General features: G+C 54.6%; 1 protein-coding gene and 1 long non-coding RNA gene across 3 annotated transcripts in view; one reads left to right on the forward strand and one right to left on the reverse strand.

Annotated features, from left to right (window-relative positions):
* On the reverse strand, positions 1–15,120 carry CXCL12 (C-X-C motif chemokine ligand 12). 2 transcript variants are annotated; one of them, XM_026481591.4, is made up of 4 exons: positions 14,942–15,120; positions 10,725–10,842; positions 8,545–8,631; positions 1–3,218 (listed from the first exon to the last, which is right to left on the reverse strand). In XM_026481591.4, the coding sequence occupies exons 1-4, from the start codon at positions 15,000–15,002 to the stop codon at positions 3,203–3,205; spliced, it is 282 nt and encodes a 93-aa protein (XP_026337376.1). In that variant the 5' UTR covers positions 15,003–15,120; the 3' UTR covers positions 1–3,202. The 2 variants fall into 2 exon arrangements, with proteins under 2 accessions (XP_026337376.1, XP_026337375.1); XM_026481590.4 differs by having other exon boundaries at positions 1–5,915; positions 14,942–15,087.
* The window catches only part of LOC123000192 (uncharacterized), a 23,914-nt gene continuing 18,690 nt past the window's right edge, over positions 11,684–16,907 (forward strand). The window contains exon 1 of the long non-coding RNA XR_006408016.3: positions 11,684–14,105. This is a non-coding gene — a long non-coding RNA (uncharacterized LOC123000192). The remainder of the gene's footprint in view (positions 14,106–16,907) is intronic.

Genomic DNA, 16,907 nt, shown 5'->3' on the forward strand with positions numbered 1-16,907 from the left:
TTACATTTGAATACATGTCTTTATTAGGAAAATTGTAAGTGCATACACATCTTTTCATTGATATGACTTCAAAGGAGAAATGGTTGCTTCTCAAAAGGAGTTATTTGTTAAAAAAAAAAAAAGAAAAAAAAAGCACACCGCATACAGGAAGCTGCCTTCTCCTGGACCATTTTCACATTATCTGGGAGATGTATTTAAACAACACAAAATACAGTATTCATCACATTTAACACTGAACCCATCACTGCCCAGAGACTGAGAAGCCAGCGAGGTTACTGACACACAAGTAGCCTGGGAGGTTTTTTCAACTTGGCCAAGTCAGTGGTCTGCTCAGGGGACTTGACGGTTTCTAGACAGCATTTCCCAGGGATGGGGGTCCCTCGGAATGGGTCAGGAAGGATGCATACAGGGACCCCACAGTTCTCACCTGGCTGCAGAAAGGTGCGCTGCCTGGGGTGGGGGTGATAAACTTCCTGTGGGGGGAGCCCATGGCCATAACATCAGGCAGTGGTCAGAAAAGGAAGGTCAAATCGGATCCAGTGAAGAAGCTTAGAAGTTCTCTGGACTTCACAAAGCTGGCGGGGGGTGGGGGTGGGGGCGGGGACTGTAACCTTTTGCTATTCAGGCCCCTCTGCTCCAAGCTGAACCTCCTTTCTCTGGAGGACAGGCCCACACGCAGAGGGTCCCCCTCCTGAGCCTCCTCGCTGGGGTCTCAGCACCTGGCCAGCGCTGGACAAAGAACAGTACACACAACACTTGGCGCAGATTCGGATACAAACACGCAGCGCTCCCGCAAGTCCCCGGCCCACCCCGGCCCCACAGCGGCCTGGGTCCTGATGCAAAGGCTGGCAGGGGAGCACTGCCCTGGAAGTTACAAGGAGCCCAAGGGAAGGTCAGGGGCAGCAGCACTGGACAAGAAGGAGCAGCGGGGTGACCCCTAATCAGCGGATGCACTTGACTTGTATTTTTAAAGCAAAAAGGGGCCGGGAAAGCCTTTTCCTTTGCAAATAGACTATTTAAATGCATATTCCCTTTCGCCAGGCAGTCTCTGGTAGAAGCAGATTGTGAGTAGGACAATTGTTAGGCAGATAACTTTCCCCGCAGTTTCTACTCTTATCTATTTTTCCCTCTATTGGGGAGAAAGGAATGATTCTTTATTTGACTATAGTCAAGATTTAGGGCCATGTTTTTCTGGAAGTAACAGATTTAATAATGGTTCTGGTTCACGGATTCCCAGGGAGAAGGGGTCCAAATTTTCCATGAGCGTTTTAAATATCTTGGATTACTTAGAAAATGCCCGTCCCACTGAAAATTTGATCATTTCACGTATAATATAGTTCAGGAGACCTGCAGTGACAGGTTAATTTCAAAAGAGGGTCCTGAGACCAGTTCCGTATTCCTTATAACTAATAAAGGCCCCTGTATTCTATTTTATTCAATATAACATAGCTGATTTGAAGATACAAATTTTTGTTCGGCTGATGGATTAGCTTTCTACCATGAAGATCGTATAAAGTGAATCTTTATGGAAATGCTTAATGTTACTGATAACCCAAAGATTATTACATCTAAAACCACCTACAATTCAAGATTATTTTACTATAATATACTTTCTGCATGTTATTTACAGTGTCCTGTCAGTGGATACATCTTCTAGTTTTGCCCTTCTTTTTTTTTCAGCTTTCTTAATTTAAAATTTTTTCCTGGGCTATTTAACCAAAGGGGCAAAGTATTAGTGAGACAACATGTAAAACAGAGCACAAGCAGCAAAACCCCATCAAGTGTTTACCTGTTCAAAAAGGGATATTTTTAAATTGTTGAATGCAACTCTACATGTCAGGGTTTTAACCTACTTTCCTAAACATCCCCTTTTTTAAGAGGAATGCCCTGCTGGACTTCTGGAAGCCAAGTCCAGAGGCCACTGTACAAGGTAGCAGATGATGGGATTGCCAAGTGGGGAAAAAGATGAGGTTAGAGTTTAACTGGGAAAGAATCTTCACATCCAGGACTCATTATTTTGTGGATCAGGTTTTCAAAAACCAAAAAAGAATGGAGGATTCTTTCCATGTGATTGCCAAAACAATCACGCGCTGGCAAGGGAGACAAAACTCTCCATGCTTCTGAGATATTGACAACTGTGGAAGCATGAAGGGCTGGCGTCCTCACGGGTCAACACTGCTGCAAACCGAATTCCCTTGGGCTCTGTGGATCCAACCTGGGTTTGTGATCAGTAGAGAAACCCAGGGTGTCCACCCAAGAGGCTCACAGCCCCCACCAGAAACCTGGTCAAAAGACAGCTTCCGACTCTGAGCCTTTGCATACGAGGAGCTGACAGTGCACGCATGGAGGACATTGGCTTTGAACAAGAACACAGGATTGGACAACAGACAATATTTCGAACAAGACACAGATGTGCACAGTGTTTTCAGAACCGGGTAACACGAGACATTTTGATTTGCTTCTTGGTGCCCAGTTTAAATTAAAGCTTTGGTCTTGAGAGAGTCTTTTTCCGGGGTGATGGAGACAGTCTTGGATACACATGATGATGATGGATGAGAGAGAGAATGATGAGAAGAACGTGATGGGATGTAGAGAAGAGCTCAGGATGAGGGGCGCATCTCCCCCTACCCTGGCCTCGCACTCCTGCCTGCCTCAGCTCGGGGAAGCTCTGGGATTGTCACCGAAGGGGAAGACTCCAGCTCTCAGTCTGGGGAAGGGTGAGGCTCCTGCCTGGCCCTCTAAACCTAACCCTCCTCCCCCCCCTGCACGGGGAAGCCTTCACTAGGGTTTGCCCAGGCCGACTGGCTCTGATACCTCCAGGTGGCTCTCCATCCTGGGACAGGATGGTCGGGGGTCCCAGCCTGCACAGCTCAGGGAGATCCAACACTTAGGGACCTCTGGCCAGGCGAGCGGCTCCATGGGAAAGATATTATAAGAAAGCAAGTAAAATAACGGCCTTAGTCTAAGCTCCTATCTGTCACCAGTGACATTGGATAATCAAACTAAATGAAGAATAAACACCATATATTTTGCTACATAATCAAATGGTGAAAGTAAGACGAACTGTGCAAAACGAAGCCCTGGGAAATGCACTGGGCCCTGCCTGGGTGCAGGGGAGCCGCTGCCGGCTCTTCCTAGACTGCTTTCAGACCCGGGCTCCTACTGTAAGGCTTCCTCAGGCTTCTGACCCCACCTGCGCCTCTCACAGCTTGAACCTCCTGTTAACAAGAACAGAGGGAGACACCATTAAGGCGGGTTCCCACAGCGGCCAGGCCGCACGCCTGAGACGCCGAGCCCCGTGGCGGCAGGGCCCCCAACTCCTGACTTCCACGTCGTCGTCGGCGTATGCCTCCCTTCCGAGGCCCTGGGAAGGGGGAGGGTGGTGAGAGAGGCAGCGGGGGCTGAAGCGGAGGGATGGACGGAAGGTGGAAAGTGGAGAGGACAGACGGACACAGCCAGCACGGGGCACAGCAGATAAACGAGGGCACACGGACAGATAGGATGGCACAGGGGTCACACGACAGGGCAGGCGGGGCACCCCGCCGGAGCCCAGCACACAGGGAGGGCCACCAGCCCCCTGCCCGAGGGCGGCCCCGCTTCTCACCGAGCCCGGGGGAGGCTGCCTGCTCCCCGGAAGCCTTGGCACCACCAACCACCTCCGTCGACCCCCCGCCCTCCCGACTGGCCCCGGGGTCTCTTGGCCAGGAGGGCAGGGGTGGCCCCGGGCAGCGCCGGGACCCTGCACCGTTCACTTGGCGCGACTGAGGGAGCACTGCCTAGTTTCCACCTACAACGGAAGGGAGGCCGGCTCTTCACTCCTCCACGGCCACCCCGTCTTCAGCGGGGCTGGCACCGCACTGGCTTGTCCCATACAGTGAGGGCCCACAGGACTGGAGCTTGCTTGCTTTTCTTAATGTGGGGCCCACTGTCTCGGTCCCCGCAGCCCCAGCTCCCCCAGCTGGGGTGGGAGGCAGTGCTGCCCTGAGCACTGCAGAAAGCAGTCTGTCACCCCAGGGCTGCCATAGCTTGACCCACCGTTGCTAGATGGCCAGTAGCCCTCCATGGTGTCCAGAATGGACCTGCCACCCCTCTCTAGGCACAGAGATGTGCTGATGCTGCTGTACGAAGAATGGAGAGCATGGGGCCACAGGTCTGACCGGCTCTGGGGTGCTTTTTTAAGAGGAGGACTACCCCAGCCAAGGTCCCCCAGGCCGGGCCTGCTGCTGGCTTCCACAGAGGACTGCAGCCCTGGGCAGACCAGCAAACACCCCAGCGCCTTCGGAGGCGGGGAGGGTGGAGAGGGGTCGGGGCGGGGGGGGCAGGCCTGCTATCCCCGGCTGGCAAGGTGGGCGCAGGCCCAGAGTCAGCCAGATAAAAGGGACAGCGATGGGGACTAACAGGTTTGTGGCTGCAGCGCCCTAGCAGGACACTTCTCTAATGGAGAAAAGGAATGCCCACAATGCTCTACACCGCTGTCCCAGAGGAGGGCACTAAGGCATGAGGGAACACAGTGCTCCAGGTGAGTCTGACAGGCAGGGACCTTGGATTTTCTTCTCCTGATCCCACCTGTTCTGTCCTCCAACCACTTCATTTTTCTGAATCCACATACTGAATTTTGACCAGGGGCTCGGGGTGCAGGGTGAGTGTTTATGAGGGACAGGAGGATGGGGAGAATAGTCCAGATATTCCTTTTTCAAAGTACTGCTGAGATCAGGGCCTTGCTCTCCCACGTGATCCCCCTCCTTCTGGTCCAAATTAGAGAGACTTGGCAAGAAATCTTAGACATAAATCTGTGGGTGGTATGAGGAAAGTTCTAGAACTTTCTAGAACACCATGTTCACTTTAAGCAGATATTTCCCATGAGCGAGGAGGACTGAGGCAGCTATGTCCTGGAACCTAATCGCACAGGGTCACCGAGCCTCTCCCAGTAGAAGGTGGGTGGGGATAGGCCCTTCACACAGTTCCTCCATGTCAGGGACCCGTTTAAAGAATCTATAAAGTGAATTGCCCGGCCCAGAGGCTCCCTGAGAAGTATTTTCCACAGCTGCTTGCTGGGAATGTGGAGCTCCCACCCACTTTTCCCACCTGGTGTGCAGAAACCATCCCTGCTCGGAGGTAAAGTCACTCTCACAGCCTTGGGGGCCTAGGGAGGGGCTGCTGGGCAAGCCCCACCCCAGCCAGCAGAGGGGTGGAGGGCCAGGCAGCAGGCCCTTGGGAAAAAGAGTCGTTAGCACCTGCAAAAGGCATGGCCACAGCTGCCCCACGAAGGCAGTGACGGGTGGCACTGGCAGCGGTCAAGGGGAGGGCAGGAGGCGCGTGTCCCTTGCTGGCTGAGGCTCCCACTGCTGGGCTAGCGATGGCTCTGTGCAGGCCGGGCAGCCACAGCCTGGCCTCAGCAGGAAGGCAGACTGTGACTGTGTGGAGACTTGTGGGCTCCCGAGTGGTCACGGGCCCTTCACAGAGAGGGAGTGGAGGGTAGGGTGGGAGGCTCGGCAGCCCAGGGCAATGCTGGAGAGACCCTGGGCCACTCTAGACAGAGTCCAGAGTCCAGACTGGACAGAGTCCAGTCTCCTCGTCCCAGACCGCAACCCCAGTCTCTGCACAACTACTTTCTTCATAACTTAGCAGACCAGGGAGGGCCTGAAAATGCACATAAATACAGGAGCCAGTGTGGCCACAGGAGCACTGCCCCTCCACGGAGGTCTCAGCCCCTGCGCAGAAGGCAGGGGGTCTGCCCTGGAGGAGGGTTAGAGCAAATTTACAAAGCGCCGGGGGAGACAAGAGCAGCGTGCACTGCGGTCCATCTCGAAGTGGCAGATAACTAGTTTTTCCTTTTCTGGGCAGCCTTTCTCTTCTTCTGTCGCTTCTTTTTTCCTATCTTTTCTTTTTTCCCCATTTTTTCTTCTCTGCGCCCCCTTAGATAAAATTAGTAGAACCATTAATGATGTTGAAATACACAGGGGTCTGTTTCAGTCTGCACAATTTTTAACACTGGCCTGGGTATCTGTTTAACTCTGTTTAAAGTCTTAGGCCTAGAGGCCCCTGGGCAAAGCTCTATCCATCACTACTTCATCAAAATAAATCAGACATTTTCCCCAATTCAAAGAAAAATGTTAGCTGGCCTTCCAGAACATCTGGGAACTGGTTATAGCCACGGCCAATATGCCAGCCTGGCCCTGGGTCCAGCTATCGCCTAAGGCTTCCAACCCAGAACGGCATTCACATCTGAAAGGGTGTGAAGGCACGTCCAGGGCCAGGCTGCTCTTGGCCTTCTAACTCACCTCAATCCCATCTCCTTTTGCTTCCTTCCTTCTCAGTGCAGAGATGAACTCTGCTTTAGCTTAAAAAATACCTGCATTTCAAATCGAATCATGCTTTGCATTCAGGCAGCCATCCAGGAGAGGAGAAAGAAGGCAGGCCTGATCCCACCCTCTCCTTTCTGGATGCCTGGGGACACCCCTTGGGAATGACTGGGATTGTTCTGGAGAGCAAGGGAGAGAGCTGGTTAGCAGAATTTGATTAGAGCAACTGGCTCATGATTGTCACATTAAAATGATTCAAGCTGAATGGTATTTAATGATTTATGGGGTAAGGCCACCTGTTCCTGTGAAAGCTTGCTATTAACCATGGCCTGGAATTATGGGAGTTTTACATGGGAAAATGTGAAAGCTGGATATTATGAGAGTTGAGTCTCTGGAGATTACGTGGGGATGTTAGGAGAACCAAGGAAGAGGAGGAAGGGGAAGAGGAATTAGTGAGTCAAATATTATTCTTCAGAAAACTAGCACTGCTGTTTCCATTGGGTTAAAAAAAAAAGGCACAAGAACTTGGGTTGCAGCTCTAACCTGCTCCTGAGCAAGGCCCACGCTCACAAGTGAAGTCGGCAGGAGGGATCTAAGGCTCCTGACCAGCAGGCCACCTTACCTTCATCAACTCCACAACTGTATCTGAGCCCCAAGTCTAACGGCTGATGGATTTACTTCGGGTAAATAAATTCCCACATACGGTAGGGGGTTGATACCATGAAACAATTAGCATTTTATTGCTAGTGCATATAATGTCACATTTGATACAATTTTAGTACAAGTGAAAAAATACACTGTGGCTAACATTAAAAAGCTGTAATCACATTTAGAGATCATATATATTTCTTTACAAATTGCCAGTAGTTCAAGATAATAGAGAAATGTGACCTACTGACATTCATATGGCTCCACTTCAAATATATGAATTGTTCGACTATAAATATATTCTGAAATACATTTTTCTAAAGAAACATAAAAAAATGTGCACAAAAAATATATAAAAAATGCCTTGGAAAAAGTTACAAATACCACCAGGCCCATCTGTGGATCACATTTATGCGTGGAAATGTCACCTTGCCAACGTTTCTGATTGGAAACTGAAACCCTGCTGTGGTTTCAGGAGGAGGGGTTAGTGGCAAGAGGCTCATTTATTCATTTATTTTGTCCGCTTCTGATTTCAGAGACCTCAGAGTTTGCAGAGCCTCCGTGGCCTGTCTAAGCCTCAGAGGCAATCACAGAAACCGAATTCCTCAAAACAAGTCCTCAGATTGAAAATTGCATTTGATTCTGCAAAGACCGGCCTTTTGAGGGGAGGCGGAGACATATCATCTCCCACCCCCCAGGAGAGGGCCAGCTCCACTCTGGAGAAGGCCGGAGAAGATTCTCACAGAGGGCCTGAGCAGGAGAGGAGGGCAAAGGGAGGAGGAGGCTGCAGGGCAGTGCCCTGCCAATCACCCTTCTCCCCACTGAGCATGTACAGAAATGAGAAGCAGAAGCAAGAGGAAAGCATGCTATTGGAGGCAGGGAGAGGCCTGGGAATGGCCGGGAGAGGGTCTCTGAGCACAGTCCCCAGTGACAGTAGCTTCTACGTGGAGCCCACAGATCCAATCACCGAGCTCGAAAGAGGAGGTGGAGGCGGTGGCCATGGCCTAGCACTGGCCTGTATCTGAGTGGTGGAATCACACTGGCAGGTGTCATTCTAGGAGGGGCACCCCCTGCGGAGGCCGCCCACAGCCTTCCTCCAAGCCAGCAAGTCTGGAGGAAGGACACTTTTCTGAGCTCCATGCTTGGCCATCACCTGACTGTGCCCAGATGCCCCGGGGGCAAGGAAGAAAAGCTCCAAAACAAACCAAATACAGATCTTGAAGTAATCACGGATTTAAAAAAAGATAATGGGGAATGATGAGGATTGTGATGGTCGGGAGAGAGCTGGCAGTGGGAAATGCTGATGGGACAACAGGATTTCTTAGAAAAACCCCAGTTATAAAACAGCCAATGCACAAGGGTCTGGGCACGGGTGAATAGAAGCTGCAGGATCGTACCAGATGCTATAAACGCGGTTGTCTACATGCGGGGCAAACCTCAAGCCCGTTCCCAGGTCCGTGCGCTACCCCCCAGGCACACCTGGCCCTCCCCATCCGGGCCCTCCTCCCCCACGCCTCGCCCTTCCATCTGCCACACGGTGTTAGCTTTCCTCAAGTGGATCTAGCGGAAAGTCCTTTTTGGCTGTTGTGCTTACTTGTTTAAAGCTTTCTCCAGGTACTCCTGAATCCACTTCAACTTCGGGTCAATGCACACTTGTCTGTTGTTGCTCTTCAGCCTCGCCCTGCCAAAACAGAAGAGGCGACAGTGTGCAGCTGAACAGAAGGAGGCGCTGTCGTGGTCTGGGCACTGGCTCATGGGCCACGCCAGGGCCCTCGTGAGCACCAGGGCCCCACATGGCAGGCCCAGGTTCAGGAGGAACTCAAGGTGTGCCGGGGAAACCCAGTCCCACTGCAGAGATCCGGGGAGGGGACAGTGTCTTCACAGGGGAGGACAGGGACAGCGGACGCCAGGGAACATCTGAGTTGGCCTTTGACGGATGCGGAGGCCCTGGGCAAGTGGTGGGGGGGGGGGAGCAAGAGCAAAGGCATCAAAGGGGTAAGTGCCCTGAGGATGTGGAGGAAGGTGGGCTGCCTGAGAAGGAGGTGGCCAGATGTCAGGGCAGAAGAGTGGGACTTTCTCTGCACGATTATGGGGACTTATGCCGGAGAGGGACAAAGGCAGATTTTTATTTGGATGGATCATCTTGAAAGTACATGGGAGACAGACTTAAAAGCAAGCCTGGAAGTAGGAGATTCAAAAAGAGGTACTGCGAAAGTCTGGGGAAGAGAGGTGACAGGGTGTGAGGGAGGGACCGTGCAGGTAATTTGCCAGAAAGTGGTTTCCAGGGAGATTTTACAAGTTCACTGAATGTTCCATGGTTGCATTTGTTTTTCAAAAAATCACACGGCACCTTCCTCCCACTTCTCGGCTCCACTCACACCTCCCCACCCGACACCTCCTGGCGGCAGACTGGACTTATCTCCGGGTCCCCCTCCATAAAGTCCTGGGTACCAGTAACCTCCAGCAGCCTGAGGACTCCCAGCCCAGCCACTCATGGGTGTGTGAGGACAACTCAGGCCGGCACAGTGGCTTGGGGACACCCACGGGAGGCTGCCTGCAAAGTGACTGACATGCACAGAGGGAGGGTGTGATTCTGTGTCTGCCCAGACCCACAAATTACATCTGGCTTCCTTCACTTCAAGGGCATTCCTCGCAAGGGCCCCAGCATAATCTTTGCATAGAACTGCAAAGAGGTCTATGGAGCTAAATTCAATATCTGATAAGATACCTCTCAAAGGAGAGAGAGTATTTTACTGTAAGCAAAGTCCGTGAAAAAAACATCCATGTTCCAGTGGCCTACAACATCCTGTAAGTGACAAACCCATTCAAGGCAGCTCAGGCTAGCAAAAAAAAAAAAAAAAAAAAAGATAAAATCGAACTTCAGACCACTTGGTATTGGGGAGCAAAGGTTTCCCCTTGCCGCTTTCATTCCCACCGCTGTGGCCCCACCCCATTCTCAGCACTGGGACTTTTCAGGAGGTGAGCTCCCTACAAGACACCCTGAGCCTCAGCACCCCTGCGTCTAGACACTGACTGCACTCGCTGGGGGCAAGCTCGGGTGCACTCGAGCACGCGAGGGCCAGGCAGCGAGGGCCAGGCAGCTGCGTGAGGCTCTCCTGCTGAACCTCACCCAGCCTCCTGCCCCCCAGGCGAGGGGTTTTCATGTGTTCTCTAGGTGTAATTTGCATTTGTCTCGTTTCCCACACGAATGACATCAAACATCAGCAGTTGCCATCAACACCAGCAGAAACAAAAACTCTGTGCTGTGCTTGAGACAAAGCAGTTAAGGAGCTGAAAAGTTTGAGTTTTGCCCAACGGTTAGAGACCACTTAACCTGAATTGGGGTCTTGTGAGATGCTGCTGTGTGATAAAGGATGGATTTAGAACACCGAGGCCTGGAAACCGGCAGGACAGACCACAGTGACTGGCAGAGGGCTGGCTAATTTACAGGACTGCAGCAGAAACTCTGTTTCTCTGGTCTGCAGGCAACCCACTGTATTCTGCCGTCTCCTGGGCCCTGGGCGAAAGGAGGAAATTTGGGGAAAAAAGAGGCAAGAACTAGGAGCACAGCAGGGTGCCTAGGGTAAGAGTGGCTTCTGAAACTCCTGCCTGGTGGCATACCCAAAGGCCTCCTGGTAATCACAGCTTCCTCTAATTATGCCAAGGTCAAGGCTGGCCGCCCGGCATGTGTCCACTCTCTAGCTTTTACAAGTTTTGAGTTAGGGGCTACTCAGCCCCTGGTGCAACGCCCCTGAAGATGATGTTCAGACTTACACGATCTGAAGGGCACAGTTCGGAGTGTTGAGGATTTTGAGATGCTTGACGTTGGCTCTGGCAACGTGGCTCTCGAAGAATCGGCAAGGACATCTGTAGCTCAGGCTGACCGGCTTTCCTAGAAGAGGTAGTGAGAATGGGGCAGTTTGTGATGATCCTGCCGGACCCTGGGGATACATGTGTGTCTGGGTCCATGGCTGAGGGGTAAGGCGGTGGAATGACGCTGAGGATCAAGAGCCGTGGGACGAGTCACGGGGGCACCCTTGCTAAGAGCTCTCGGGCAGCACAGTGAGCTCTGGGGGAGGGGGCAGGCCCAGCTTCCATAGGGCAGAGGGCAAATGGAGCTGCAGAGAGCTGGACCCTAGAAGACTGGGGAATTAGAAGAAGAAGCCCCTCGCTCAGGCATCTCAGGATAAAATATATTAATCCCAGGAAAGAACTGTTTCAGTCCAAGGTACTGGGGTTCCCAGTTAATGTCTGCAAAATAAATTCCCCCAGGGCCCACTAAGAAAGCCCTCCTTACTCAGGGAAGGAGGAGGGGGAAGCAGGAGGCTCCAGGGTCTCTCTTGTCCCAGGAGCCACTGTAGTTCCCCAGGAGAATGCTGCCTGCCCCCTCCTGCAATCTTCTCCCCCCACATTCACCTTAAACCCAGGCAACCACAAAAGAATCCTGGCAGGCTTCCTACCTGGGAGGGCAGGCCAAGGGCCCACCTTCTCCCCAGCACTCCCCTGAAGGCAGGGAGATTATCAGGGCCGAGTCAAATGTGGCTTTCGTTGTGCAGGGATGCCACAGCCTCCTGGGTTATATTACCTCTTTGTTTGCCAATTCACCAATTTGCAAAATGCCATAATTGACACTCATTAGTTTAAATAAGCAAAGGGCTCCTGCGGAACCTACCACTCACCCTCTAAGTCTAGAATTGCAAGCCTTGAGGGGCTGGGATCTTCGCGGGTTTTTGTTTTTTGCTTTTTTTTTGGCAGATTTTATCCAAGCCCTACTTAATACCCCAAATTATTTGAATTTGTGGATCCTTTCATCAGGGATTAAATGTATGTCTGAGAATATTCAGTCCAGAGGTTAAAAAAAAAAAGTTTGCCTGTTTACAGAGCTCCCAGAGGCCTCCTGCTGGTCCTGAAGTTCTGCACTTTGGGGCAAGGGAGCTGGGGAAGCTGCAGGAAACCTCGTGAGTAAGGGACTTCTTCATTTTTCTAAAGGCTGCATTCAGTTGAGAGATGGCAGGGCCTGCATACCAAGTCAGGGAAAAAGCAGACCACCCGGCCCCCTAGGGTCAAACGCGATTCCCTAAAAACCGGCAAGGAGAAAGCCTGGCTTCAGGCTGCTCAGACTCAGGGTCCTGGAGAGCACCGGGAGCAGCCTTCACTGTATACCTAAGTGACTCCAGAAAGTCTCTGCTGGCCTGGCCTTCAGCCAAGGCACCCAGTCCCTGCAGGGGAAGCTCCTACCACACTGCCCTTACCGCCCTGTAACCAGATCGCCTGGGAAAGGGACCCCACAGCTGGGGCTTGGGGGCTGGGGGCTGGGTGGTCTGGGTAAAGGAAAAGCCGAAAGTCTCCCCTCTGAGTGGCCCGCCTCCAGGTTCCCTGGAATTCTCCTGGGTCCTCCAGGAGAGGACCAGTAGCCCAGCAGAACTGGGCTTGGGCGGTGACACAGGACGGGTCCCAAGCCTACTTCGGCAGCAAGCTGAAAGGTACACAGTGTGAGTGCTTCGGCGGGTGGGGGCTGCCGCTCTCCTGGGTCGGGGAAGCAGTTCTGGCTCTGCTTACCAAGCAGTGGAGATCAGGCCAGAAATCAGAGCTGATTCTGAGCTCAAAACACAGGCTTTCTCTTCTCTTCTTTTCCCCCCTCTACCCCCTGGGATTATCCATTTCCTTCAAAGGCAATTCTTATTCCCGCTCCCAGGACCCCATTGCCTGACTGTCAAGTGGGGAATTTCAACAGGTTTTTTAAAGTGACAGAGCCCCAAGGGCTCTTACCAAGAGGACACAGTGCTCTGTCCACCTCTGTCGTCTCCTCCAGCTTTCTGTGAGTATTACTAACTTCTCCAACTGGTTCGGATGTGACTCTGTGTAGGCGAGACACCTGATTGGCCTAGATGTTACAGGGTTGGGAGCTGGTGAACTTGGTTCCAAGAGCCCAACCTGGATGTAACCCCTGAATGCCCAGGGCATGCAGGGCCCCAGCTGCTTGGCTGAGGTCAGCCAGTGGAAGGAGGGCAGGAGCCCGAGCCCGAGCCTGGCCCTGAACAAGGGTGTCTCCAAGGGCAGCTTTGGAACTCAGTATGGGTACACAGGCTCCAGAAGGTCAAAAAGTACATTCCAGCCTATGAATGCAAGGAGAAGCAGACCGGCCTCGAGCCAGAATCCTGTCCTGGCCACTTGGCTGCCAAGAGGGCAACTCAGAGAGGCAAGCAACCAACCCTTCCCAGGGTTAGGATGAGTCTGCTAATGACACCCCCATTCCCTCTGTGCTCCTTCCAGGTCAGCTATGCCTAGGACTCAATGACCTGGGTGGTCCCAGCATTCCCACCCTTTCTGCAGCTCCCCTGAGATGGGGGGGGGGGCAGCACCATTTCCCTAGAGAGGTGTACGAGGTATACACTCACCAGACACTCAATTGTTCATGCTCAAACCAGACTGTCCCCCATGACCTGGGGGGTCAGTGGGGAGACTCAACCTCACACGCTTTTTCAGCTAGGCAGTAAAATTCGAATTACCTTCCATCTAGTCCCTCTGCAGCTCTGCCCAGCAACTTGCTACATTTCCCCCCCGACTCGGGGATCGAACTCACAGCCCTGAGATCAAGACCTGAGCTGAGATCAAGAGTCTGATGTTCAACCAGCAGAGCCACCCAGGTGCCCCTTAACTTGCTACACTTTTAAAAAACACTCCCCAGGCAGTCGGCTGTGAGCCGCTGGTAGTCCAGGCCCTGCTGCCTGGCCCAGACACATTCATGTCCCGCCTTACCCAAGCTGGCTTCCAGTCCACTGCCTGCGAGGATGCAGACGAGGGCCGGAGGCTGGAAGCCAGCCTAGGGCTGCCGGGGCTCACTCAGGCCCTGCCTGGACCACGGTGGCTCCAAGAGTGCTCCGAGCGTCCTTCAGCCCTTTGCAAGGGTTGTTGGCAACTTCGCAGCCAAGAAAGGACAGCGTGGCCTGGCTAACATGGCTTGTTTTGTGTGTTTAAAGACAACAGTTTATTTTGGTTTGCAGCAGTGGTGTCTTGTGACAGGACAGCGAGGTTTCTCTTAAGCTTCAAAAGAAAAAAAAAAAGCGCTCTCCCTCTCCCAGTGAAACAGGACACCACCTTTCCCAGTGGCCTAAGGCCTTGGCGATTGAACTTTGCTGCCGCGCTCATTCTGGGGTAAGAGCGATGGCTTGGCCGGCGACAAAGGCGCCAGCCTGCAGGTGTGTTTGGGGGGCAGGGGAGGGGCATGAGCGACCCTGGCGGCCCCTGGGCCTCTCTTCGGTGGCCCCGGGAAGAGGCCAGGAAGCAGGCTGGACGCGCGCCCGGGTTCGCCGCTTCGCTGCGAAGCGTGGAGCTGTGCAGAAGCGCGGCCGGGCGGACAGCGCAAACCCGACAGCTGCTCTGTTTGGCTCGCCCGCTAAGCCTCGGTAGGGTGGGTGCGGAGAGAGGGGCGGCCTCGCCTAGAGGGGACGCGGCGCAGCAGCGCCCGACCGCACCACCACCACCCGCGCGTCGCGACGCGAGACAGGCTTGGCGAAACGCTCTCTCGCACTCGCATCTCCCGCACCCGGCGCAGCGGGGCCTCGGAGTCCCTTCGCCTCGAGAAACCGAGCCGCAAGCTGGAGGGCACGGGCTGGGGGAGGGTGGGAGCGCCACCCCCGGCGCCCGCGGCCCCCGACTCCGCTCTGCTCCCGCGCGCTTCTGGCGCGCTCGCAGCCAGGGATCCTGCCGGACCCGAGTCTGGCGGCCGCCCACCGCCCCGGACCCGAGCCCGGCTGCGGAGCGCGAAGCTTCAGCGCGGGTGGTGGCTGCTACGCTTGCTGCTACGCTTGGGGCTTCGAGCGCCGCACCTTGAGGGAGCGCGCCCCGCGAAGGGGACTGCCTCGACCTCCCCTGTGCAAAGCGGCGCGAACTGGGTTCACTCGGGGCAGCGCGGGCGCGGGCAGAGGAGCCGCGGCCCCGCACGGAGCCCGGCGCCCGGCGCCCACGCCTCCGCCGCCGAGCGCACTCACCGTCGCTGAGGCACAGCGCGACCAGCACGATGGCCAGCACGACGACGACCTTGACATTCATGGCACCGGGGGGCAGCTGGCGGACTCAGAAGGGACGCGGAGCGAACGCGGCGTTGGAGAGTGAAAGTGCGGCGGCGGGAGGCGCGCGCCGGGCACTTTAGAGGCGCGAGCGGGGCGGGGCGGGGCGGGGCGGGGCGCGCGGCGAGGGGCGGGCCCGGAGCGGCTGCCGGGCCGCAGTGGGGGGCTCGGGCGCGCGTCCCCCTCCCACACGGCAGCCCCTCCTGTCACCTCTCCGCCCCCTCCGTGCCCGGGGCGCTCCGGGGCTGCGGTGCGCTCGGGCCTCTGACCTTCTCCGGTTACGCGGGGCCCTGCTCGGTCAGGCTCAACCTGCCGCGAGGGAACCCAGCCGCGCGGGAACCCAGCCGCAGGGTGAGCCTGGGCTAAAGGCTAGTTATTGTGCCCACTTAGCAGGTGGACACATGGAGTCCCAGAGACGGGAACTGAAATAGGACCAATGATAAACAAGCCGATGTGTGCCGGCGAGGCCCGAGGTAGCTAAAAGCGTCCCGTTTTTGGATCTAGACCCTGGAGGTGGCCACCGGCCCCGGGCTCGTTGCCTTGTGGCCCGGCAAACTCGGCCTAAGGGAAGGAGACCAGTCTTTGCAGAACGAGCGAATCCCAATCCAAGCCAACGCTATCACTTAGTAGCCAAGCCTCAGTTTTCTCTCCTGTAAAACTGCGACTTTAAAATAGAATGCTGTGTCGCCGACAGGAAACAAAATCAGTCCGCTCTGCGACGCGGTGTATTTAACCTGAGTTCTAAGTAAGCGTGAATGTACTTGGCTCGCTGTGCCTCTGTTCTCTCAACTGTGAAATGGGCTGACCACAGTTCCCACCCCGCCGAGTGTTACTGGCAGAGATGATTGAGACTCCTCTCTCCGCCGTGGAGTGCTCACCATTGAGTCTGGCACATATTCAGTACTCAATAAATGGAAGCTAGAATAATTGTTTAAACAGCATTTTCTCCTTCTCCCGATGAATGCCTTGTGCGACCCAAAGTGTTGAGAGAACTCCCTCTCTTCCCTCCTCCCTTCTCAGGACAGTACTCCCTGGCATCGACCTTTCTGGTCCAGAAAACGAGTCGTCCCTGGGCGGTGTCTGAACTCATGGCAGGCTGTGCCCCAACCTGAACACCCCGAGATGGCCTAGCAGGGAGGGGTGCAAGCAGAAGGCCCAGGAGGCGCAGGGGTGAAAGGAGCACGTTTTGGGGCCTCACTAGTGACCACAGGATGCTCCAGCCACCTCCTCTTGCCCTTACTGGAGTAGCCATAGCGGAGTGAATTCTATCCCTGGCACCATCCAAGGAGCGCGCGGTGGGGACATTTCTCTGTACCTGGAAAGTCCAGTAGTCCGGACCTTAGGGGGAATGGGCGGGGCCCGCGGGGCCTGGCTCAGCAGCTGCAGCCAGGGGCCACAGGAGGGGGCGGTCAGGAGAAGGCTGCAAGAGCTCTGGCACGCAGGTCGTGAGGATGGGTGTCTTTTGTGTCTTTTTTTCCAAAACTACTTTCACGCCCAATTAGATGCACTGTGAACTTAACATTTCTTCATTCATTCACTCCAGACAGAGCTCACTTCTGGGTACTGGGCGTAAAGCCGGGAAACGCACGGGCTTGGTCCTTGCCATTAAAGAAGTAACAATGCAGTGGGGAATACAGTCCTCAGGCATTCCTCAGCCCCCACCTCTTTTCGGGAGAGCGGGGTGGGTAATCGCTCAACTAATGAGCCTTGGCCGGCCTCAAACGAGGAAGAGCTCGCCGACTGAGCTCGGGCGCCCTCTGGTGGCAAAGTCTCCATCCCACCCCTGCTTTCCCCCACCCCTCCGCCCCCCAGTCTGGGTGGACCAAGGCTCATGCCCTCCCCTGATCCCTGCGCAGCAGGGTAAAGCTGCGGTGCTGCTCCGTGGTAA

This window comes from Ursus arctos, unplaced genomic scaffold (genome assembly GCF_023065955.2).
Source record: "Ursus arctos isolate Adak ecotype North America unplaced genomic scaffold, UrsArc2.0 scaffold_7, whole genome shotgun sequence".
In the NCBI taxonomy this organism is placed as follows: domain Eukaryota; kingdom Metazoa; phylum Chordata; class Mammalia; order Carnivora; family Ursidae; genus Ursus; species Ursus arctos.

Coding starts and splice junctions, on each gene's coding strand:
- CXCL12 (XM_026481590.4), bottom strand. CDS start 15,002: ATGAATGTCAAGGTCGTCGTCGTGCTGGCCATCGTGCTGGTCGCGCTG. Junction 10,843..14,941: donor CGCGCTGTGCCTCAGCGACG/GTGAGTGCGCTC, acceptor TACCTCTTCTAG/GAAAGCCGGTCAGCCTGAGC. Junction 5,916..8,544: donor CTGGAGAAAGCTTTAAACAA/GTAAGCACAACA, acceptor ATTTTATCTAAG/GGGGCGCAGAGAAGAAAAAA.